At 40.7% G+C, this 25,561-nt stretch overlaps 1 protein-coding gene across 3 annotated transcripts; it reads right to left on the reverse strand.

Annotated features, from left to right (window-relative positions):
- Positions 1-4,058: 4,058 nt before the first annotated feature.
- Positions 4,059-24,182, reverse strand: nqo2 (N-ribosyldihydronicotinamide:quinone dehydrogenase 2). 3 transcript variants are annotated; one of them, XM_062977672.1, is made up of 7 exons: positions 23,940-24,073; positions 13,118-13,144; positions 12,304-12,468; positions 11,354-11,484; positions 7,663-7,776; positions 6,289-6,390; positions 4,059-4,266 (listed from the first exon to the last, which is right to left on the reverse strand). In XM_062977672.1, the coding sequence occupies exons 2-7, from the start codon at positions 13,122-13,124 to the stop codon at positions 4,105-4,107; spliced, it is 681 nt and encodes a 226-aa protein (XP_062833742.1). In that variant the 5' UTR covers positions 13,125-13,144; positions 23,940-24,073; the 3' UTR covers positions 4,059-4,104. The 3 variants fall into 3 exon arrangements, with proteins under 3 accessions (XP_062833742.1, XP_062833743.1, XP_062833744.1); XM_062977673.1 differs by lacking the exon at positions 23,940-24,073 and adding an exon at positions 16,598-16,739; XM_062977674.1 differs by lacking the exons at positions 11,354-11,484; positions 12,304-12,468; positions 13,118-13,144 and having other exon boundaries at positions 23,940-24,182.
- Positions 24,183-25,561: the final 1,379 nt, after the last annotated feature.

Below are 25,561 nucleotides of genomic sequence, written 5' to 3' on the forward strand. Positions count from 1 at the left end.
CAGCAACCTTCAGGTCAGCAACCCAACCTTCAAGTCATCAGTCCTGCCGGCAAAAGGGTTTAACCCACTGTGCCACTGGGGCTCTTGGCCAACACTCAAACCATTTTTTTGCATCTTCAAGGCCAAACTGTTTCACTTGGTAATGTACAGACCAAGGGTGACATCTTGTGGCAAAATGAAAGGTTACCTTTCTTTAACATTTAATGTACTTATATGGAGCTTCATTTATTTATCGTGTCAGAAGCAAATTGAGGGTACATTTATAATGTATTTAAAAACACAAACAAAGTTAAAGAAACTTGGCATTATACTAAATGTCCTTTGACCAGTAGCTGGCCACTTGGAATGCCTCTGGTTTCTCTGTAAGAAGGTCCTCCATTGTGCATGTGGCAGGGCTCAGGCTGCATTGTAGTAAGTTGTTTGTGCTTTGCTCTTCTCCACACTTGCATGTCGTGGACTCCACTTTGTGGCCCCATTTCTTAAGAATGGCTCTGCATCTCGTAGTGCCAGAGTGTAGTCTGTTCAGTGCCTTCCAAGTTGCCCAGTCTTCTGTGTGCCCAGCGGGTAGTCTCTCATTATCATCATAGTCTGCTAATGAATGAGCTTCATTAGCAGAATATGGAACAGAATTGCAAAGGGCAGCTCAGCAAAATGCTGTGGAAGGTGCGGGTTTTGTTAAGAAACAAGGCAGGAATGCTAATGCTTCACAGTATTCAAATTGCAACAAGGGAGAATGTACCAAGAAAACATTTTGCTCAGTTTCTGGAATGAAATCTATTAAAAGTACCAAGAATTGCAAGCACCAAGATGTGTTATACCCGAATAAAGCATATCTCAGAACATTGCTAGCCTGACATTGCTTATGAAATTTCAGTGTTTTGGGTTCCAAATTTTACATTTTACTTATTTTGATAGAATGGAATTCCAACAATACAGATGTCCTAGTTTTTGCCTTGTTCTTAGGGAACCTAGAGAAGTGTAGTTTTTAAAAAAGGCTTGTATGTGGCACAATATCCAGAGCAAGGGTGAAAATGGTTCTAAATGCTCCAAAGCCATTTTCTTTTGGTCTATAGCTGATGCTTTTGTCACATACAGTAGAGTCTCACTTATCCAACATAAATGGGCCGGCAGAACGTTGGATAAGCGAATATGTTGGATAATAAGGAGAGATTAAGGAGAAGCCTATTAAACACCAAATTAGGTTATGATTTTACAAATTAAGCACCAAAACATCATGTTATACAACAAATTTGACAGAAAAAGTAGTTCAATACACAGTAATGCTACGTAGTAATTACTGTATTTACGAATTTAGCACCAAAATATCACGATGTATTGAAAACATTGACTACAAAAATGCGTTCGATAATCCAGAACGTTGGATAAGCGAATGTTGGATAAGTGAGACTCTACTGTATTACTAAATGGTACAAAGCCGACATAGAACATTTTGCAACATATAGTTAGTTCCAGAATTTAGAAACATTACTTGGTTGGGATTTTGGGAATTGTCCAAAAATGAGGGGAGCAAAGAGACAGCAAGAGAAATTGCAACTTTTCCAAACTCTGACCAATGGGATTCTAGAATAAGCCATTCTAATTATTTTATAATCCACAAAAAAATTGGCCAAAGAGCTCAGCCTCTTATCTGCCAATTATTCCTAAGGAAGCATAAAATGAAGCATCAGCACAAAGCATTTATTTGACAAAAAAAAATCCATGTGTAAAAAAAGATGATTTGTAGGAATTTTCTGGTTTATATGATTTGGCATTTCATGCCCTAACTCAAATAGCAAAACGGCAAAGTCACAATACAATGTTGTGTCTTGCAAACCCCAATTGACCCTATTTTTTCCTCACTGTTGTAGAACGATCATGTTTTGGCAATATGATTAACCATGGGGTCAGGCTTCATATATTGCACATATATCAGATGATATTACATATATATCAGATGATATTACATATATATCAGATGATCTGATTTTTATTTAGACATTCCTTATGGCAAAAGGGCAAAGAATGAGAGGCATGTGTTTCCTCCACCATAGACATCCATTTGTGTGGAATTTGCATGACCCCGCCCACTGGCTCTCCCATAACCCTTTCCCATTCTTGTCTATGGTACACAGCAAACAGAGGAGTTGATCAGCAACTGAACATACAAGAGAGGTTTGGGGAGAATTCACTATGATTTATAGGAGTTGTAGGGCCCCTGGTGGCGCAGTACGTTAAAGCACTGAGCTGCTGAACTTGCGGACCAAAAGGTGCCAGGTTCAAATCCCCAGAGTGGAATGAGCACCCACGGTTAGCCCCAGCTTCTTTTAATCTAGCAGTTTGAAAACATGCAAATGTGAGTAGATCAATAGGTACCGCTTCGGCGGGAAGGTAACGGTGCTCCATGCAGTCATGCTGGCCACATGACCTTGGAGGTGTCTACGGACAACGCCGGCTCTTCGGCTTAGAAATTGAGATGAGCACCAACCCCCAGAGTCGGTTACGACCGGACTTAACATCAGGGGAAAACCTTTACCTACCTATAGGAGTTGTAGGTACTGGGATTTATAGTTCACCTGCAATCTCAGAGCACTCTGAACTTCACCAACAATGGATCTGGAACTAATTTGGCACACAGAACCCCCATGACCAACAAAAAATACTGGAGATCTTTGGAGGGATGTATAGGAGTTGTAGTTCACCTACATCCAGAGTACACTATGAACACAATGAACTTGGCATGCATACCCGATATGCCCAAATTTGAATACTGGTTGGGTTTTTTTTTTATATAAAATAATCTTTATTAGTTTTAACAGAATAATAAAAAGCAAAAACTCCTAATTGGGCAAAAAAGAAAAGGAGAGAAAAGGTCAAGAGAAGACAGGAAGGAAATCCAAAAAGAAAAAAGAAAAAGAAAAAAAAAGAGATTTTAAAAAGTGAATATAAAAATGACTTCTCGGCAGTTTCTTCAAGGTAATTTGCCTTTTCTTTCTTCCTTAATTCTCCTTAAATTCTAACTCCTTTTCTTCTTATTTCCTTCTCCTTTCTGTTGAGGTTATCTTTCTTTCTCTTTATATTTTGTTTTTCCTTTTCCTTTATCATCTATTTTTGCTTCTTTCTCTCATCTATCCATTTTAGGTTTTCCATCATTCTGTCCCAATTTGTTTCTTTGATTGGTTCTCCTTTATTTTTTGCTAGTAAGAAAGTCAGCCTGTCCATGTTACTTATTTCAAGCATCTTTATCAGCCAATCATCTTCCTCTGGGATTTCTTCTCTCTTCCATAATTTGGCATAGCAAATCCTTGCCGCTGTTGTTAGTAAGAATAATAATTTGTCTTCATTATTTTCTATTTTTATTTCGTGTATCCCTAATAAAAATGTTTCTGCTTTAAATGGTATTCTAATCTCCAATATTTTTTCTAATTTTTCCTGTATCTTTTTCCAGTATTTTTGGGCCTTTTCGCACGTCCAAGAATACTGGTTGGTTTTAAGGGGAATTGACCTGGATATTTTGGAGTTGCAGGGACTGGGATTTATAGTTCAGCTGCAATCTAGGAGCACCCTGAACTCCACCAAAGACTGCATTGGACCAAACTTGGCTTACAGAGTCCCCATGACCAGCAAAACATACTGGAGGTCTTAGGGGGAAATTCACCTTGATTAGTGGGAGTTGTAGTTCACTCACAACCAGAGAAATGGTGACCTCCACCGAGGATGGACCTGGACCAAACTTGGCACACAGAACCTCCATGACTAATTCAACCTACTGGAGGGTTTTGAGGGGACTGACTCACCATAGCAGGAGATGTAGTTTACCCTACAGCCAGAGAGCACACTGAACCCCACCGAAGATGCATTCAGAGCAAACTTGCCCAGCATAACAAACTTCAAGTACTGATGGGAGTTTTCGGGGTTAACCTGGCATGATGTTAGTTGTAGTTCACCCACAACCTTATGCATTTGTACAATTAAAAAACTGACTTTTTCAAATAACCCGGGCAACACCAGGTACCCAAGCTAATGTAAAAATTAAAAATGATAAAAATGGAGGCAGGGCGTGAGAGAAAAGCAAATCTTTAATCTTTCTCAAACTTTAGTTTAATATCACTCTAGAATGCAGGGTATAGGCTTCTCTTCCCAGATTGTCTTCAGCCGCTTCTCCCAAGAAGTCAGCATTTGCCTTCTTTCTTCCAAGGGCGCATATTCTGGGGCAAAGCAGATCTGAGGGGCAAGGACATCGAAGCCACAGAACTGCAGGATCCCAAACTGGATTTGAAAAAATAGAGGTGGGGAGAAGAGGGGGAAAAACGACAAAACCAGAAAGATTAGTGCTTAAATCACTAGCAAGCATTCGAACAGTGAGCAGAGTGAACAGCAGCTTTTTGCTGGAGTGAGTTTCAAGAGATATGCACAGGACTATCAAGTGCAAAGAAAAAAGGGAAAAAGAGAGGTGAGGTACACTTGTGTCCCCAATAGTTGTACAACAGTCTCATATATAGCTTATGCATGAAGGACAGGTTATCTGGATTCTTAGGCCGGATCTACACTGTCCTGAATCCCAAGATCTGATCCCAGATTATCTGCTTTGAACTGGATTATATGAGTCTACACTGCCAGATAATCTGGGGTCAGATCCTGGGATAGAGAGGAGTCTAGATCCAGCCTTAGATTTTTGTTACTGCTGTTAACTGCTCTCAATTTGACTATGATTTATGGTGACCCTCTAAATCCGTGGTTCTCAACCTGTGGGCCAAGAACAAAAATCTGGTCCACGAATCTCCTTCCTCTTTATTTATTTTATTTGGCACTGTATTTTGTTTGCCACTGTATGTTGGAATCCGCCCTGAGTCCCCTTGGGGAGATAGGGCGGAATACAAATAAAGATTTTTATTATTATTATTATTATTATGATGATGATGATGATGATGACACAGCAAACAAGTTAGATATGCTGGATTTCGTATCACAAAAACACAAGTCGAACACTTCCCAAGTGTCTAGGACTGTGTGATGTATTTTCGGATGATGCGCACAGATCCCAGTAGGGTGGCCTTTTGCAGTTGGCAGATCATAATTTTGTCAATGCCTATTGTTTCCAAATGCCGGCTGAGATCTTTTGGCACGGCACCCAATGTGCCGATCACCACCGGGACCACCTGTACTGGTTTCTGCCAGAGTCTTTGAAGTTCAATCTTGAGGTCCTGATAGCGGCTGAGTTTTTCCTGTTGTTTTTCGTCAATGCGACTGTCCCCTGGGATGGCAACATCAATGATCCAACCCTTTTTCTTTTCCACAACTGTGATGTCTGGTGTGTTGTGTTAAGAACTTTGTCCGTCTGGATTCGGAAGTCCCACAGTATCTTTGCGTGTTCATTTTCTAATACTTTTGCAGGTTTGTGATCCCACCAGTTCTTTACTGCTGGGAGGTGGTACTTGAGGCATAAGTTCCAATGAATCATTTGGGCCACATAATATTATTATTATTATTATTATTATTATTATTATTTTATTTCCGCTCCTTTCTGCAGAGCCGACAATTGCGTTGGACAGACCACATCAGCTCTATATTATTAAATATGGATTTTTTGTGGGCAAACAGATGGCGACTACTGGATGGCATATGTTCTGTATCAGAAACCAGAGCTGATGTGGTTTATCCAGTGCAATTTTCTGTATCAGCATCCCAAATAACCAAACCAAATCTAAAGTTGACCAAAACTGATTCATAACCCTTTTGGTACTAATGTTGGAGAGTGGTCTCTGGTCAAGTGGGCCTGGTCAAAAAAAGGTCAGGAACCACTGCTCTAAATGAAAAGACTTTTATATATTTATTCATCAGTATTTGTAGCCCAATTTTAGTTTTCAAGGTGTCCCCATTAGTAGTGTTGTTGTTGTTGTTGTTGTTGTTGTAGTATGCCTTCAAGTCATTTCTGACTTCTGGAGATCCTAGGGAGACCTATCATAGGGCCTTCATGTAAACAATATTTTTCAGAGTAGGTTCACCACTTACCATTCTGAATGCTATTTCTGGTCAGATGAAATCCAAAACATCTGAAGCACCAAATGTTGAGAACTACTGTCCTGGGCACCTTCACCTGGGTGGGACAGAGGATACTCTCTCCCTTTGCAGTTGTTAAACTAGGGGTCGACTGCCATTCTGGCTAGTTGTGGGACTCATGCAAAGAGTCCCTTTCCATTAGGTAGGAAAATGCCTGGGAAAAACTCTGATCCACTCATAACCATCACAAATTCAGACAAGAGATACATCAGAGGAGGCAGAACTTGTTACCTGCATGGGCCATAGGACGTAACTAATGTCACCACTGATTCCTTCTTTTGTGTACATTGCTTGATTTCCTCCGGTGGTAAATGAAAGCAAGGCCTTTTTATTCTGGCATGACAAAGGGAGAAAGCGCACATCTATTATTCTTTTTCAAGGAAAAGAACTCGGCACCATCTACAACCAGAATGCTCCTGGTGCCTTATTGTTTGGAACTCTTAACAAAGATTCTAATCAGCACGGTTGTTATTTTAGGTTAAGAATTAAAAAAATCTAAATAAGTGTGATTTCAAGCCTGCACAGGTCAGGGATTATGGAAGGTACTTCTGTAACTTTTTTACATATCAGAAGTGACTTGAGAACATACTGCAAGTTGCTTCTGGTGTGAGAAAATTGCCTGTCTACAGAGATGTTGCCCGAATGTGTTGCCATCCTTCTGGGAGGTTTCTCTCATGTCTTCACAAACTAGAGCTGACAGACAGGAGAACATCCTGTCTCGCGGATTCGAACTAGCAACCTTCAGATCAGCAACCCAACCTTCAGGTCAGCAGTCCAGCTGGCACAAGGGTTTAACTCATTAGGTCACTACAGCTCTCAACCTCACGAAAGTCCAGCCAAATGGGAGATGTACTCTGAAAAAGTTTTAAGCTCCTTGCTATATTCGTATCATATTTATAGATATGTGGTATGGTCATTTATAAGGCCTTGTATGTAGCATCTAACAATTTGTAAATGCAGATTGTATCTGATTTCTGGATCGCAACAAGTGTACAGTAAGATCAAACTCTAAGAATGTTTTCCATTATGACGGCAAATTGAGAAAACACTTTAGTTCTCTCCAACAACCAAATTAGGAGTAGGCTAAGTGGCTCTTTATCAAGTTTCAGCATGTTTGTGCCACGATGCCTGCATGCACTAAGCATCTCTGCTGGCATAGGCCAATGTTTACAGCAGTCATTGTCTACATCTGAGGAAGTGGACTTAGTCTACAAAGACTTATGCTATCTGTTGTCTCAGTCCCTAAACTAATACTTAAATAACCGAGCTTCTCATTTTTTTGGTCTTATGTCTTGCAATAATAATAAGGTTATATAAAAGTGAAAAGGCTTCCAAAAGTGTAGGGAAACCCATTTTTTCCAGTCCACACAAGTCCTAACTAGTTCATTTGGAAGAGAATAATATTGTGTCAGATTTACCTAAAAACCACTTTGATTTTAGCTCCCAAGAATTCTTAGCACAGCTAAGGATTTTGGCAGTCTAAGAAGTAACTTTTCAAATCTTAGGTCAGTGTGAATAGACTACAATCTTTAAGTGGAACAGTGAAAGACATATTATAAAAATTATCCAAATGTACAAGACATTTCATAGAGTGGGTAAACATACCTTGAGTAAACCAGACCCACTACCCTTTGGGATATTGAAGGCAAATCCTTGGACCAAAACTCTGTCCATCCAGCCTTTCAAGATTGCTGGCATGCTGTACCAATATAATGGAAACTAGATAAAAAAAGAAAATAAAAAAGGAAAGTGCCTTTGACTTTAAGGGGACATTTTGTAGCCATCAGCTTCATCCTCAGCTTCTTAAATCAGAAGGTCAAGAATAATATTTTGTCGACCCAGTAATATGTCCTGGATTCCTTTGACTCACATCATACTGGATGGCAAAGTCCCTTATTGATTACAGGTAACAAATACACGAATTCAGTACAACTACAAGGGATTGTAAGGTCCCTTCTGGATCAGACCAAAACCCCATAAAGTGCAGCACTGCATTCCCATACTGGCCAACAAGCCAGATACCAATGCCATAACACGTACCAACTCATATTCTAAAGAAACTGATAGCCATCTTGACAACAGTGACTACATAATTTGGAAGTAATAAATGACTAATCACAATTAATTACTTTCCCCCAAATTCAGAGATGGCCAGTACCTTTATTGGACAACTAAAATGCTTTAAAAGTGATGCAAACATTGGAGTTTTCCTGAACTCTTCATCATGCAAAATTAGAGGACAGGGAAAGAAATGTGCCCAGAATTTGGCCATTGTGTATTACCCTTTGTATCTTGCTGTACTTCTGCAACCTCTAGCTGCATAGTCATTACTTCCCCCCTTTGCTTTGTTTATTTTTTAAATAATAATCATTTTTGCAGTTTATTCCTGTTGCTATTCTGGATTCTTTTAGTTGTATGGCATCCCCACTACCCTGGAGGATATAGTGCCATGATATTTTTTGAAAAGTTACTGCCCAATGTGTGCAGTTACATTTGCACACATCCTAATAATGATGATTTGTTAATTAAGATTGCCTTTTAAATGTTTAAACTTTGAATCGTGATGTGATACACTGTATTCAAATTGACAGATATTTTCACCAATAGGAACTCTTGGAGATCTGCCAGCCCCAGGACTCCAAAACAAGGTTTGGCACTGAAAACTATACCATCCCTTGGTAGCATAAACTAATGTATATAAAGGATAGGGACTGCAACATTAATATTTATTATATCATCTATACGAATTACAATTGGAGGTATGGAGACATTTACACATACTGTATATACTCAAGTATAAGCCTAGTTTTTCAGGCCTTTTTTTAAGACTGAAAAAGCCCCCTTGGCTTATACTCGGGTGAGGGTCCTGGTTGGCTTATATTTGGGTCAGCTTATACTCGAGAATATATGATACTTTATTTATTTATTTGCAGTATTTATATTCCGCCCTTCTCACCCCGAAGGGGACTCAGGGCGGATCACATTACACATATAAGGCAAACATTTAATGCCTTAACATAGAACAAAGACAGAGACAAACGGAGGCTCTGAGCTGGCCTCGAACTCATGACCGCTTGGTCAGAGTGATTTGTTGCAGCTGGCTGCAGCTGGCTGCTCACCAGCCTGCGCAACAGCCCAGGCTATTATTATTCTCTATTATTATTGGTATTATTACATTTATTATTTTATTATTATTTTATTATGACACAGCAAACAAGACAGATATGCTGGATTTCATATCACAAAATCACAAGTCGAACACTTCCCAAGTGTCTAGGACTGTGTGATGTATTTTCGGATGATGCGCGCAGATCCCAGTAGGGTGGCCTTTTGCAGTTGGCAGATCGTAATTTTGTCAATGTCTATTGTTTCCAAATGCCGGCTGAGATCTTTTGGCACGGCACCCAGTGTGCCCATCACCACCGGGACCACCTGCACTGGTTTCTGCCAGAGTCTTTGAAGTTCAATCTTGAGGTCCTGATAGCGGCTGAGTTTTTCCTGTTGTTTTTCGTCAATGCGACTGTCACCTGGGATGGCAACATCAATGATCCAAACCTTTTTCTTTTCCACAACTGTGATGTCTGGTGTGTTGTGTTCCAGAACTTTGTCAGTCTGGATTCGGAAGTCCATTATTATTATTATTATTATTATTATTATTATTATTATTATTATTAATACATTTATTATTTCACTCTGATCTTATTATTATTATAGCATTTTTTATTTTACTCTATTTATTATTACTTGTATTACTTTCCTGTATTATTATTATTATTATTATTATTATTATTATTATTATTATTATTTGTATTATTTTACTCTATTATTATTAAAAGGATACATAAGCACATTTACATTGAAAAAGATGAGAATAATGATTTGATCAGAGTTGGACAATCTTATCTTAAATTTGAGCTTTATGTAAATATTCAAAAACATTTAACCTACTGATGCCTCAATTAATGTAATTTTATTGGTATCTGTTTTTATTTCTGAAATGTACCAGTAGCTGCTGCATTTCCCACCCTCGGCTTATACTCGAGTCAATAAGTTTTCTCAGTTTTTTGTGGTAAAACCAGGTGCCTCAGCTTATATTCGGGTCAGCTTATACTCGAGTATATACGGTATATGGCAACCCAGAACAGTGTTACTGTGCCACTGGGAAATGTAATGAAAACATAAAATGATGGATTTTCATAACCTAAATCTCAAAATTGTACTGTTCTTCCATTAAAAACAAGGGAGCATGGCCTTCGAAGGGGAAAGTACTAGTCAGGAGGTATGATCTACCTGATGATGTGGCAAGTAGACAATGCAATATATAGTTAGAGACAGACCATGGAATAGGAGGAAGGGCTATGCTGGCATGTTCTACCTTTCTATGAGAAAGAGTTTACAATGCTTAAACATGCTATTGTTTTTTGATATAAAATGGGGCAGCAGTAGTGCAGTGGGCTAAACCGCAATGGAATGTTAGCTGGGAGGCTTCTCTCATGTCCCTGCAAGCTAGAGCTGACAGGCAGGAGCTCACCTCGCAGATTTGAACCGGCAACTTTCAGGTCAGCAACCCAATATTCAGGTCAGCAGTTCAGCCGGCACAAGGGTTTAACTCATTGCACCACTCAATTCTGTATTAAAGCTGTGGAAATTGGGAACTATTGCTATATCTTGTTGACATGTATTATGTAGAGGTCATTTCCGTATATTCAGTTTCCTTTTATTATCTTACAAGCATCTTTTTTTTTCCTGCCAAGACCATCAAAGTATTCTGATCTGTTGAATACGAAACAACATTTTTGCATATGCCCAGGTTTTTGCATATGCCCAAGGGCCAGCAGAAAATGTCATTCATTTTCTCAATGTTTATGAACCATGAAAAGTTCTTTGATAGACTACCTATTGAAATGATGGCACAAAACCAGGTCCACTGTGTAGACCACAACTGAAAGGACTTACTAATGTGTGGCTACTGCTGAACTACCAGGTGCGTTGATGTAATTACAACTTCATCAGCCTCAAAAAAGCTTAGTCAATGGTGAAGGATCAGGAGAATTACAACCCAACATTCCGGGTCATACCTACACAGCCATATAGAATCCGAATTATCTGCTTTGAACTGGATTATATGAGTCTACACTGCCATGTAATCCAGTTCAAAGCAGATAATCTGGATTTTATATGGCAGTGTAGGTAAGGTCCAGGATATTCGATGGCGTGGGATTGGGGCATATGCACCCCATACCTGAAGTATACCAAAAGTAGAATATCTCAAAAGAGTTGTTTTAATAAGACTAACCTGAAAGATCACCAGCTCAGCTTCTATCACTTTCCTGTGTTCCTCCTTCAGATCTTCAGATAGGCACCCATTTTTGTAAGCCTCAAATGCCTCAACTCCATAATTTAACTGTTCTGGGTTATACAGCTCACCTGCAGAAGAAATATGACAGAAATCTTCCTGTAAGAAGCAAATTCATTAAGTTTTGATCAACTAAGAGAGGTTTTAATTAGGACGCTGTGATCTTATCCTATTGCACATGTCAATTGGTTTGTTTATGGTCTGCACAACTGTCTGGTAAATGGCCAACAGTAATAAAATATGTTGTTGAAGGCTTTTATGATCAGCATCATTGGGCTGCTGTGAGTTTTCCAGACTGCATTGCCATGTTCCAGAAGCATTCTTTCCTGATGTTTCACCTGCATCAATGGCAGGCATCCTCAGAGGTTGTGAGGTCTGTTGGAAACTAGTCATGTTCCCATCCACTGTTTTGATTTTAGAGTTTTTTAATACTGGTAGCCAACACTCTGAGGGCAGAGCACAGCTAATGACTAACAAAGGATGCCCCCAGGCAAGAGACAAAAACCTTTCCAATGCTAATTAGGGTGATTAACTGAAACATTAATGCTGGCTTCCCAGTGACAAAGGACTCTTGCCACACCCTGGACTCTACACAGATATATATTCTTTCCTTTCCTTACTTAGTTTATCCACACCTCACAACCTCTGAGAATGGCTGCCATAGATGTGGGCGAAACGTCAGGAGAGAGTACTTCTGGAACATGGCCACATAGCCCGAAAGACATACAACAATCCTGTGATCCCGGCCATGAAAGCCTTCGACAACACATTAAAAAGGAACAACTTTCCTTTATGATGAGGGACACCAATAAATTATCCTGCTACCCCTAAAAGAAAGTAAGAGATAACTTTGGATGGTCTGATTTCCACAGCATAGTCTATATACTCACCAATTATGTCCTTTCTTGTTGATCTTGGCTCAAATTGCATTTCATATAGATCAGAAACAGTTACGCTGCAACCCTGTTTACTCAGCTCCTCCACCGCAACGGCTTTGTAGGACCCATTCATAGATTTGGGCTCTTGGTGTGCATAGACGATTAATGCTTTTTTCCCTGAAGAAAATGATGGGAAATAAAACTGACTGCAAGCAGTAGCTTTAAAAAATTTAGAATGTGTGTGATTATCTGCAGGAAACTGGTACCATGTGGGGAAAAGATCTGTTCTGGATTGTAGAATGAGGATAATTTCTGGATTGTAGGATGAGGAGTAATTTCTGGATTGTAGGATGAGGAGTAATTTCAGGATTGCAGGATGAGGAGTAATATCTGGATTATAGGATGAGGAGTAATTTCTGGATTGTAGGATGAGGAGTAATTTCTGGATTGCAGGATGAGGAGTAATTTCTGGATTGCAGGATGAAGAGTAATTTCTGGATTGTAGGATGAGGCGTAATTTTTCTTCAAAAGTAGCCACCTCAACGCATTATATTTAATTTAAAACTCACTTTTCTGTCCATGGGCACAAGACAGCATTCGGAGTTGTCCCTTTTTCTGTCTCATCCTCACAAACATCTTGTGAGATAGGAAGAGTTGAGAAATAGTAACTCTGCATATCCCACTCTGCTTCATCAATAACCCTTCAATATGAGAAGATAATGTGTTATTATATTTATTTACCCCTGATGGTCAGTGGATCAGGATGAGACTTTGGAAAAATGTAATATTTTTTAAAATCTAACCTAAAGGAAAAAAGGGAACTTACCAGCCATTTACCCAGAAAACTTGGTGTCTACAAAAACAAAACAGCAGGTTAATATCCACTTGAAAAGACCTTGGTTTTGAAAAAAAGAAAACACATTTGTATAATAAATCCCGTATTCCTGCCTCATATTTTTTTTTAAAATTTGAAACATAAACCCCAAGTAATAAAAACAGATCTCATGCTATGCAACAAGGCTCTGTACAGCTAAATGGGCAATTCAGCACCCAGTCATCTAGTCACCCCAATACACACAGTTGCTCACTAATCAATCCCTGGGATGTATTTAGGTACCATCTACACTGCCATATAATCTAGTTTCTGATCCAGATTATCTGCTTTGAATTGGATTATATGGCAGTGTATATCCACCTCAATGGGATTTGCTCTTGAGGAAGTGAGCACAGGATAAGAAAACAACTCTCTATGCTTAGAAATAAGGCTTGTGGTGTTCCACTGTTGATCCATGAATTACAGTATCACGTGCTTAGTAAACCCCAATGAGCTTCACATTTTCATACCTCTACATATATACACAGATATCCACACACATACACAAACACATATATCAATTGAATCAATTAACAAATAGGACCAAAAATATAACATAACCAGAGCCGGCCCTAGATAATTTTCAAGTGTAAGCGAACAGAATTTTGGTGCCCCCTCCCGAATTTTGCCATTCCCCCCCCCCCCGAATTTTGCCACCCCCCAAAAAAACCAATAGCTCAAAAATAAAAGTATAGCAGAGTCTCACTTATCCAACGTTCTGGATTATCCAACACATTTTTGTAGTCAATGTTTTCAATATATCGTGATATTTTGGTGCTAAATTCGTAAATACAGTAATTACTACATAGCATTACTGCGTATTGAACTACTTTTTTCTGTCAAATTTGTTGTATAACATGATGTTTTGGTGCTTAATTTGTAAAATCATAACCTAAATTGATTTTTAATAGGCTTTTCCTTAATCCCTCCTTATTATCCAAGATTTTCGCTTATCCAAGCTTCTGCCGGCCTGTTTATGTTGGATAAGTGAGACTCTACTGTATTGCTACATTCACACTTGCCTCAAACAGACAAGAACTCTTTCTCCCACCCTGGACATTATTCCACAGATAAATAAACCCCACTTGCCTTTCTTCCTGAATCCTACAGACCAGAAGTAGGGAACTTTATTTTTTGATTTTATTTTATTTTTACATTTTCCCCCTTTTTATTTTTTCTCTTTTTCTTTTGTCTTTTGGCATTGCCATGTTTCTTTTATCATATATATGTAAAACCTGAATAAATATTTTAAAAGAAGAAGAAGAAGAAGTGGTTTGATAAAGCTATATGAAGTTATCTGAACCAACTCTGTACCCACATATTCAACCATCAATAGCTTGAAAATATTTTTTCAATCCAAAAGGACATCATTTCACTAACCCACTGGAGACATGATAGTTACCTTTATGCAGGATGACTTGAAAGAAAAAAAGAGGAGAGACTTGAGAGAGAAAAAAGGACCTGTCCGAACAGATGACTATCCAGCCTCTGCTTTAAAAAAGCACCAGATAGGCAGATAAGCAGACTCCCAGGCAAGGAGATACAATTAAAACCCTCCCGACAGATGGCCATCCAGCCTCTGCTTTAAAAAAACACCAGATAAGCAAACTTCCCCAGATTCCCAAGCAAGGAGATACAATTAGAACCCTCCCAATAGATGGCCATCCAGCCTCTGCTTTAAAAAAGCATCAGATAAGCAGACTCCCAGGCAAGGAGATACAATTAGAACCCTCCCAATAGATGGCCATCCAGCCTCTGCTTTAAAAAAAAGCACCAGATAAGCAGATAAGCAGACTCCCAGGCAAGGAGATACAATTAGAACCCTCCCAATAGATGGCCATCCAGCCTCTGCTTTAAAAAAGCACCAGATAAGCAGATAAACAGACTCCCAGGCAAGGAGATACAATTAGAACCCTCCCAATAGATGGCCATCCAGCCTCTGCTTTAAAAAAGCACCAGATAAGCAGATAAGCAGACTCCCAGGCAAGGAGATACAATTAGACCCCTCCCAATAGATGGCCATCCAGCCTCTGCTTTAAAAAAGCACCAGATAAGCAGATAAGCAGACTCCCAGGCAAGGAGATACAATTAGAACCCTCCCAATAGATGGCCATCCAGCCTCTGCTTTAAAAAAGCACCAGATAAGCAGATAAGCAGACTCCCAGGCAAGGAGATACAATTAGAACCCTCCCAATAGATGGCCATCCAGCCTCTGCTTTAAAAAAGCATCAGATAAGCAGACTCCCAGGCAAGGAGATACAATTAGACCCCTCCCAATAGATGGCCATCCAGCCTCTGCTTTAAAAAAGCACCAGGGAAGGAAATTTCCTCAGACTCCCAGGCAAGGAGATACAATTAGACCCCTCCCAATAGATGGCCATCCAGCCTCTGCTTTAAAAAAGCACCAGATAAACAGATAAGCAGACTCCCAGGCAAGGAGATACAATTAGAACCCTCCCAATAGATGGCCATCCAGCCTCTGCTTTAAAATAGCACCAGATAAGCAGATAAGCAGACTCCCAGGCAAGGAGATACAATTAGAACCCTCCCAATAGATGGCCATCCAGCCTCTGCTTTAAAATAGCACCAGATAAGCAGATAAGCAGACTCCCAGGCAAGGAGATACAATTAGAACCCTCCCAATAGATGGCCATCCAGCCTCTGCTTTAAAAAAAAGCACCAGATAAGCAGATAAGCAGACTCCCAGGCAAGGAGATACAATTAGACCCCTCCCAATAGATGGCCATCCAGCCTCTGCTTTAAAAAAGCACCAGATAAGCAGATAAACAGACTCCCAGGCAAGGAGATACAATTAGAACCCTCCCAATAGATGGCCATCCAGCCTCTGCTTTAAAAAAGCACCAGATAAGCAGATAAGCAGACTCCCAGGCAAGGAGATACAATTAGAACCCTCCCAATAGATGGCCATCCAGCCTCTGCTTTAAAAAAGCACCAGATAAGCAGATAAACAGACTCCCAGGCAAGGAGATACAATTAGAACCCTCCCAATAGATGGCCATCCAGCCTCTGCTTTAAAAAAAAAGCACCAGATAAGCAGATAAGCAGACTCCCAGGCAAGGAGATACAATTAGACCCCTCCCAATAGATGGCCATCCAGCCTCTGCTTTAAAAAAGCACCAGATAAGCAGATAAGCATACTCCCAGGCAAGGAGATACAATTAGAACCTTCCCAATAGATGGCCATCCAGCCTCTGCTTTAAAAAAGCACCAGATAAGCAGATAAGAATACTCCCAGGCAAGGAGATACAATTAGAATCCTCCCAATAGATGGCCATCCAGCCTCTGCTTTAAAAAAGCACCAGATAAGTAGATAAGGAGACTCCCAGGCAAGGAGATACAATTCCCTATAGATGGCCATCCAACTTCTTTCTCCCACTCTGGACCTTCTACAGATATATAAACCCCACTTACTTAGCTTCCAACAGACCTCAAAACCTCTGAGGATGCCTGCCACAGGCCCCTGAGGGCGAGCGAAGGGCCTGGAGGCCGGGAGAAGGCCCCGTTGGGTGGATCCAGGCCTCGGAGGCCGGGAGAAGGCCCAGGAGGGCGGATCCAGGCCTCAGAGTTTGGAGAGAGAGAGAGAGAGAGAGAGAGAGAGAGAGAGAGAGAGAGAGAGAGAGAAGCAGGGAGGGGGGAGAGAGGAGAGAGAAGGGAAGAAAAAGCCATGCCTGCCGCTGGAAAGCTTCATGGAACATGGAAAGCTTCAACTGAGGCCTATCGCATTAGCCGTCGACGGAGCCAGTGGTCCCCGCGGGGGGGGGGGGGGGCGCTCAATGGCGCCCCTGGGGACCTGCGCCCCAAGCGGGGGCTTCATTGGCCTCCATATTGAACCGGCACTGAACATAACCAAAATGTTTTCACTTCTGAAACTCAAGGGCAGACAGTGTGGATCTGTGAGAAACTTTGGAGAAATTATTAATTTTATGTTTGATCACATATACATAAATATTTGTACATCAAGGACACTAGATCCTGCCTGTATAGGAATTTAAGCAGGGTCAGAATTGTTTAGCACTTGGATGGGAGGCCACCAATGAATACCAGCTGTCGTAGATTATATTTTAGAGCAGGAGTTCTCAAACCTTTTCAGCCACTGAGCCCTTTTTGAAGCAAAAGTTTATCATGGAGCGCCAAGAAATGTTTATGCATTATATTATATACTAGCTTTGCCTGGCCACGCATCATCGGAATGATTTGTTGGCCAGGTGGAATAGCAGTAAATAGCCTTGGTTCTTGAAAGTCTGGCCGTTTTGTTGTTCTGGAAGTCCTTGTTTGATGACCTGGATTGCAATGAATAGTGTCGGTGCGGCAGGTCTGAATGGTGTTATTAGTCCTTTTGATTAGTATTTAATAGCGTTGTAATGTGAAAGCCTGGGTGCTGTGCCTGGGGAATTCATGTGTTTGGAGATGTTAGCTGGCCCTGATTGTTTCGATTGCCTGGTGGAATCCTTTGTTGGGTGGTGTTAGGTGGCACTGATTGTGTCATGCTTTGTATGTTCCAAGCCTGGCTGATTCCTGCCTGGGGTAATCCTTTGTTGGGAGGTGTGAAGTGGGACTGATTGTTTTGTGTTGGTGGTAGACCTGTTTTGAGAGTGTTGTTCTTTATGCGTTTGTGTGGAGAAGTGTGGTGGTGTGGTTTCTAAATTGTAGCGGTATTTTTATTTTTATTTGTGTATTTTGTTATTTTTATTTATGCTGGTGGGCAGGTTTGGGGGTATTGAGGTCAATGGCACCGGCAGCGGGAATGGAGAGACGGCCATTGAGGGTAGAGGGTGGTGTGTGTTGAGCGTGCGCTGTTGAAATTTTGTGGTTTTTGGGCTTTTTTGGGGCCAGATTTGGTTCCAGATGTTTATTTGTTTTTTGTGGTACGAACCTAGCGGCAAGGGCGCTGGGTTCCGGTGGCAAGTTTCATGGTTCTGCGATGTGTACTTTTGTTGTTTTGCTCACAGTCCTAATTTCATTACCCTTTTATATATATAGATTGTCTTCCCAACCCTGGTCTATGCCTGCGAAACGTGGACTGTCTACAGACATCACACTCAAATCCTGGAGCGTTTTCATCAGCGTTGCCTCAGAAAAATACTGCAAATCTCTTGGGAAGACAGGCGGACAAATGCCAGCGTGCTGGAAGAAGCGATGCTCCTACGCCATCAACTCCGCTGGACTGGCCACATTGTCCGAATGCCCGATCACCGTCTCCCAAAGCAGTTACTCTACTCCCAACTCAAGAATGGAAAACGGAATGTTGGTGGGCAGGAAAAGAGATTTAAAGATCGGCTTAAAGTCAACCTTAAAACCTGTGGCATAGACACTGAGAACTGGGAAGCCCAGGCCCTTGAGCACTCTAATTGGAGGTCAGCTGTGACCAGCAGTGCTGCAGAGTTCAAAGAGGCATGAATGGAGGGCTTAAGGGAGAAACATGCCAAGAGGAAGAAGCGTCAAGCCAACCCTGACCGGGACCGCCTTCCACTTGGAAACCGATGTCCTCATTGCAGGAGAACATGTGGATCATGAATAGGTCTCTTCAGCCACCTACGGACCCACCCCCAAGACCCCAAAAATGGAGGACCATCATCCTCAGCCTAAGTATATCAGCCATGGGCAAACTTTTTGATGCATTGTGTTTTAAAATTTGACAGACAGACTGGACCAGTAGCAGATGGATAATAGTGTTTGTGTGAACTAATTGAAAAAAAAAAACCCCGAGCAAAGCCCTATGCACAGTACACATATTTCATTTGTAGTGCAAAAAAAGGAAGGAAGATAGAACACAGTATTTCAAATGGAGAACAATTTAAACCAACATAAATTTTAACAGTATTTCAGTGGAAGTCCCCAGGCATGTGTATGTGCCTTCAAGTCTACTTTGAAGTCCCATACCTTGAGAAGTTTGACTTGGCCACGGTAGTCCACGCTCTGGTTACATCTCGAATAGATTATTGCAACACGCTACGTGTGGGGTTACCTTTGAAGACTGTTCGGAAGCTGCAACTGGTCCAATGAGCGGCAGCCAGATTGATCACCAGAACTGCATACAGGGAGTATATAACCCCCTTGTTCCACCAGCTCCATTGGCTGCCAATCTGCTACTGAGCACAATTCAGAGTACAGGCGTTAGCCTATAAAGCCCTAAACGATTCTGGCCCAGCTTACTTGTCCGAACATATCTCCCTCTATGAACCATCTCGGAGTTTAAGATCATCTGGAGAGGCCTTGCTCTCGGCTTTGCTTTCTTTGCAGGCGAGTTTGGTGGAGACGAGAGACAGAGCCTTCTCGGTGGTGGCCCCTCGGCTATGGAACTCCCTCCCCAGAGAGATTAGATCAGCTCCCTCCTTCCTGACCTTTCACAAAAAAGTGAAGATGTAGCTCTTTGACCAAGCCTTCAAAAATCTAGTGCAATAATTAGATATGAAACGTGTAATTGACCTATAACGGCCCCGAACTACGCCTATGGATCACGTGATTTTAACTTGTTGTATGAACTCAAATGCTTTAATTGTTTTAATGGTGCTGCTTATTTTTATTGTACTATGTTTTTAAAGGCATTGCCTATGTTGTGAAGCCGCCTTGAGTCCCCTCCGAGGTTGAGAAAAGCGCAATAAAAGAGCCGTAAATAAATAAATGCTTGAAGGCACATACACATATACAGTACATGTGCATATAAAGAAGCATTACTAGGATGGTACGGAGCGTATGAACTGAACAGTGCGACAACTACCAAAATGACTATTTTTGTGCAGTATTTCAGGATAATCTTTTTTAATTAAAAACATAACTAAACACCAGTTTACATGTACTGAAGTAATTGACATACATGACCAAAACTCTGCTAATTTACTTTTAGAACTTTCCAATGCATATATACTCTGATCAGAGCTGTCGCTATTACTCAGTGACAGTGTGCTGATTCAAATGGGGTTGTTTCATCTGCATATGCTACAAATACACACTGTTTTAGTAACGGCTGGCTTTTGAAAATAGTTGTTGATTTTATCGAATTTTCTGGAATGGAAGAAGGTCCATGTAGTATGGGATATGTGGTAAGGGAGAAGGTCTATGAGAACACCATGATTACCATATATACTTTAGTATAAGCCGACACGAATATAAGCTGAGGCACCTAATTTTACCACAAAAAAACTGGGAAAACATTGACTCCAGTATAAGCTGAGGGTGGTAGATTTCAGAAATAAAAATAGATACCAATAAAATTACATTAACTGAGGCATCAGTAGGTTAGGAGCCTCTGATGGCCTAGGGGATAAAAGCCTTGTGACTTGAAGGTTGGGTTGCTGACCTGAAGACTGCCAGGTTCGCATCCCACCCGGGGAGAGCGCGGATGAGCTCCCTCTATCAGCTCCAGCTCCATGCGGGGACATGAGAGAAGCCTCCCACAAGGATGGTAAAACATCAAAACATCCGGGTGTCCCCTGGGCAACGTCCTTGCAGACGGCCAACTCAGGTTGTTCCTGACACGAAAAAAAATAGGTTAAATGTTTTTGAATATTTACATCAAGCTCAGATTTAAGATAAGACTGTCCAACCCTGGTCAAATCATTATTCTCATCTTCTTCAATGTAAATGTGCTTATGTATCCTTTTAATAATAATAGAGTAAAATAATACATGTAGTAATAATAATAAGATCAGAGTGAAATAATGGATGTATTAATAATAATAATAAAAATATAGTAAAATAAATGTAATAGTAGCAACAATAATAGAGAAAAATAATAAATGTAATAATACCCATAATAATAGAGAAAAATAATAAATGTACCATATATTCTCGAGTATAAGCTGACCCAAATATAAGCCAACCAAGACCCTCATCTGAGTATAAGCTGAGGGGGGCTTTTTCAGTCTTAAAAAAAGGGCTGAAAAACTAGGCTTATACTCGAGTATATACAGTACACCAGATGACACCAATCCTAGTCAAACTACAGATGATAGCAATATCGGGAATCATTAATGGATTGTTCCCAATATGGAAAAATATATAGTATTACAGAAGAATTTCACTTATCGAACATAAATGGGCCAGCAGAATGTTGGATAAGCGAAAATGTTGAATAAGGAGGGATTAAGGAAAAGCCTATTAAACGTCAAATTACGTTATGATTTTACAAATTACGCACCAAAACATCATGTTTTACAGTGTGGCTGCAATTGTGTTGTTGTTGGGCACGTTGCTGCCTAGAGAAGCAGCTGTGGATCTGGGCGGCAGGCAGACTGTGTTGGATAATACAGAATGCTGGATAAGTGAGACTCTACTGTATATATTTTTTCCTAATATTATATATATAAAACCATAGGTAGATAAATAGATGGATAGATCAGAGGTTCGAATCTGGGGAGTGAGGTGAGCTCCTGCTGTTAGCCCCAGTTTGTGCCAACCTAGCAGTTCGAAAACATGCAAATGTGAGTAGATCAATAAGTACTGCTCCAGAAGGCAACAGTGCTCCAATAATTTTATATCCTGCCTCCATCTCCCTGAAGGAACTCGAGACGGCTTACATGGGGACAAGCCCAAACCAACAAAGATTAAAACCAAACATAGATTTTAAAATAGCTCAATATAATCAACAACATTACAACAAGACAATAACATAAAAACAGTATAATCGACCGCCAATAGTCTGAGCAGTAATGGGTACTGAAATTCGGGGGGAAGGGAATGGTGCAAAAGAATTTCAAAACAGGGCTGGTGGACAAAAGTGAAAGGTCCAATAATAAATTAGAAGTAAAAGAGCAATGTCAGTTTAAAATACTAAACCTATAGGAGGAAGGACAGGGAGAAAGTGCGGGAACTGCTGTTTAAACAGGGTGATGGACCACTCCCTGTAGTTCGCTCAGTTAACAACCTAGCTGCCAACCTTTGTACCAACTGCAATTCTTCAAAGGCAGCCCAAGGTAGGCAACCTTTACCTGTATTATGTAAACCTTTATTTAATATATATAAGAGGGTAATGAAATTTCGGCCTAGGACAAAACAACAAAACTACACATCCCAGAAACACTAAACTTGGCAGCACAACCCCTCATCCATGCCTCTACGTTCATACAACAAAAAGCTCCAGCTACTCCAGAAAACGGCCAGGCTTTGAGACTGCAAGGCTATTCACTGCTATTCCACCTGGCCAACAAAGGATTCCCATTAAGCCACAGCAATGCGTAGTCGGGCAAAGCTAGTATTATATAAACCTTTACCCTTACTATATATGTAAATTATATATACTGTATAATATATATAAAGTATGTTCCCACAACAATTGAACTGCACTCAGCCTTCCACATTAGGAGCCCAGGACCCTATGAAAACGAAAATCCTCTAATTGTGTTTCTTGCCTATCGGTATTGCAATCCAGTTCAAAGCAGATAATTAGGGATCAGATCATGGGATATAGGACAGCATAGAACCAGGCAGAGAGATATCTATACATATATTCACATATAATAGGATCTAGCTTTTGTCTATTACATGTCTTTTAAGTTCCCAATAAAGTTTCCAAATGGTATACAGTCCTAATAATCAGGACTGGTCTAGTTATCAGATGTTGGGAGATATGATTTCATACACAGAGCCCAGCTTTGTTCGTCTTTGTAAATTCCCAAATAGTAAACTTGCACCTAGGATTTGGCTAGCCCAGGCATGGGCACACTTGGGCCCTCTAGGTGTTTTGGACTTCAACTCCCACAATTCCTAACAGCCGGAAGGCTGTTAGGAATTGTGGGAGTTGAAGTCCAAAACACCTGGAGGGCCCAAGTGTGCCCATGCCTGGGCTAGTCAGAAGGGATATACTATTACATTATTACATATTACTATATTTTGACACACACAGAGTCCAGCCATTGTCTATTACACATCTTCCTAAATCCCCAAATACAAAAGTTGTATATAGGGTTGGGCTAGTTATAAGACCATTTGGCCATATTTTCCTGAGTGCTTTTCCAAAACTCATCTCCCGGCTTGCTTTTCTGTTTTGAAAGTCAGGTCACGTCTACAAACAGATAATCCACATTAACTGAGTCTACACCATATAATCCGGGTTATCCAAGAAGATAATCCGGATTATCTGAGTCTACACTGCCACATAATCCGGATTATCCAAACAGATAATCTACATCATCTGAGTCTTCACTGCCACATAATCCGGATTATCCAAACAGATAATCTACATTATCTGAGTCTACACTGCCACATAATCCGGATTATCCAAACAGATAATCTACATCATCTGAGTCTACACTGCCACATACTCCGGATTATCCAAACATTTAATCCACATTATCTGAGTCTACAGTGCCACATAATCCGGATTATCCAAGCAGATAATCCACATTATCTGAGTCCATACTGCCACATAATCCGGATTATCCAAGCATATAATCCACATTATCCGAGTCTACACTGCCACATACTCCGGATTATCCAAGCAGATAATCCACACTATCTGAGTCTACACTGCCATATAACCCGGTTCAAAGCAGATGATCTGGATTGTATAGGGCAGTGTATAAGGGGCCTCAGAATGGTATCTGCACCGTGGAATTAATGCAGTTTGACACCTCTTTAACTGCCATGGCTCAATTCTATAAGGTCGTGGGAAATGTAGTTTTACAAGCTCTCCGGCCTTCTCTGGCAAAGAGGGCTGGTGCCTCCCCAAACCACAACTCCCAGGATTCCATAGCATTAAAGTGGTATCAAACTGCATTAATTCCACAGTGTAGATGCAGCCCAGCCTTGGCGTTACCTTAGCAGTGCAGGCGAGAGTGTCCTCCGGATAGTTTTGCAGCCATCCAGTAAAGCGGAGAGCAGAGCAAGCCTCGCCGGTAGGAAAACCAGATTCCCCTAACTCCGCCTCCTTGGGTTTACATCTGCGACTCTGGACCAATGGGAGTGAGATCCGGATTATACTCCCAGTTCCGTATCCGACGACCAGGCCCAATAATTTACTGTTTACCCTGGAATTACATTTCATAATTGCCCATACATCTTCTGGGACAGGCCTATTTCCTTATCACTGGATCTCCAGTCTCCTAAATTCCATGGATAATCTCTATTTAGAGCGCGTCTACACTGGAGAATTTAATGCAGTCTGGCCACCTTAACTGCCCCGGCTCAATACTAATAAAGCAATGGGAGCTGTAGTTCAGTGGCGCCCTTAAGCAGAAGAGGCTAAAGACCTTGTACGGTATCAAACTGCTTTAATTTTGCAGTGTATATGTACCCTTATTTTTCTTTGGCAAAGAAGAATGATAAGAACAGTGTGTTGTCGAAGGCTGTCATGGCCGGAATCGTTGGGTTGCTGTGAGTTTTCTGGACTGTATGGCCCTGTTCCAGAAGCATTCTCTTCTGACGTTTTGCCTGCATCTATGGTAGGCATCCTCAGAGGTTGAGAAAGAACTCTTGTCTGCCTGAGGCAAGTGTGAATGTTGCAATTGGCATTAAATAGACCAACAGCTTCAAGGCCTGGCTGCTTCCTGCCTGGTGGAATCCCTTGTTGGGAGGTCTTAACTGGCCCTGATTGTTTATTGCCTGGAACTCCCCTGTCATCTGCCTCAAGGCTATTCAATGCAAATCAAGGTGGCCAATTGCAACATTCTCACTTGCCTCCAACAGAAAGAGTTCTTTCTCCCAACTTGGACTTTCCACAGATATATAAACCTCACCTGCCTAGTTTCCAGCAGACCTCACAACTTCTGAGGATGCCTGCCATAGATGTGGATGAAACGTCAGGAGAGAATGCTTCTGGAACATGGCCATATAGCCCGGAAAACTCACAGCAATCCGATAAGAAAAGTGTTTGTAAGAGGATGTTGTACGGATATAATTGTACTACAGTAGAGTCTCACTTATTCAACATAAACGGGCTGGCAGAAAGTTGGATAAGCAAATATGTTGGATAATAAGGAGAGATGAAGGAGAAGCCTATTAAACATCAAATTAGGTTATGATTTTACAAATTAAGCACCAAAACATCATGTTATACAACAAATTTGACAGAAAAAGTAGTTCAATATGCAGTAATGCTACATAGTAATTACTGTATTTATGAATTTAGCACCAAAAAATCACGATATATTGAAAACATTGACTACAAAAATGCGTTGGATAATCCAGAACGTTGGATAAGCGAATGTTGGATAAGTGAGACTCTACTGTATTTCGGAACTGATTTTTGCCATTTTTAATTGTATTGTTTTGGTGGCCTTCATATAGTGAAAACCAATCTCTTCTATGTTTCTAGGTATATTGTACTTGTTTTAGACTTTTCTACATTGCTTTTCTACACTATAATCCGGGTTATGAAACCAGATAATCCACATTATATGATTTGAACTGTAATATATGAGGCCTCTTCTACATTGTCCT

This window comes from Anolis carolinensis, chromosome 4 (genome assembly GCF_035594765.1).
Source record: "Anolis carolinensis isolate JA03-04 chromosome 4, rAnoCar3.1.pri, whole genome shotgun sequence".
NCBI classification, from domain to species: Eukaryota; Metazoa; Chordata; class Lepidosauria; order Squamata; family Dactyloidae; genus Anolis; species Anolis carolinensis.

What these genes read in the sequence shown, in the direction of transcription:
- nqo2 (XM_062977672.1), bottom strand. An exon ending in AACAAGAAAGGACATAATTG is followed by an intron (nt 11,485 to 12,303) that starts GTGAGTATATAG and finishes TTTCTTCTGCAG; the next exon opens with GTGAGCTGTATAACCCAGAA. An exon ending in ACGTCCTATGGCCCATGCAG is followed by an intron (nt 4,267 to 6,288) that starts GTAACAAGTTCT and finishes TTTCAAATCCAG; the next exon opens with TTTGGGATCCTGCAGTTCTG.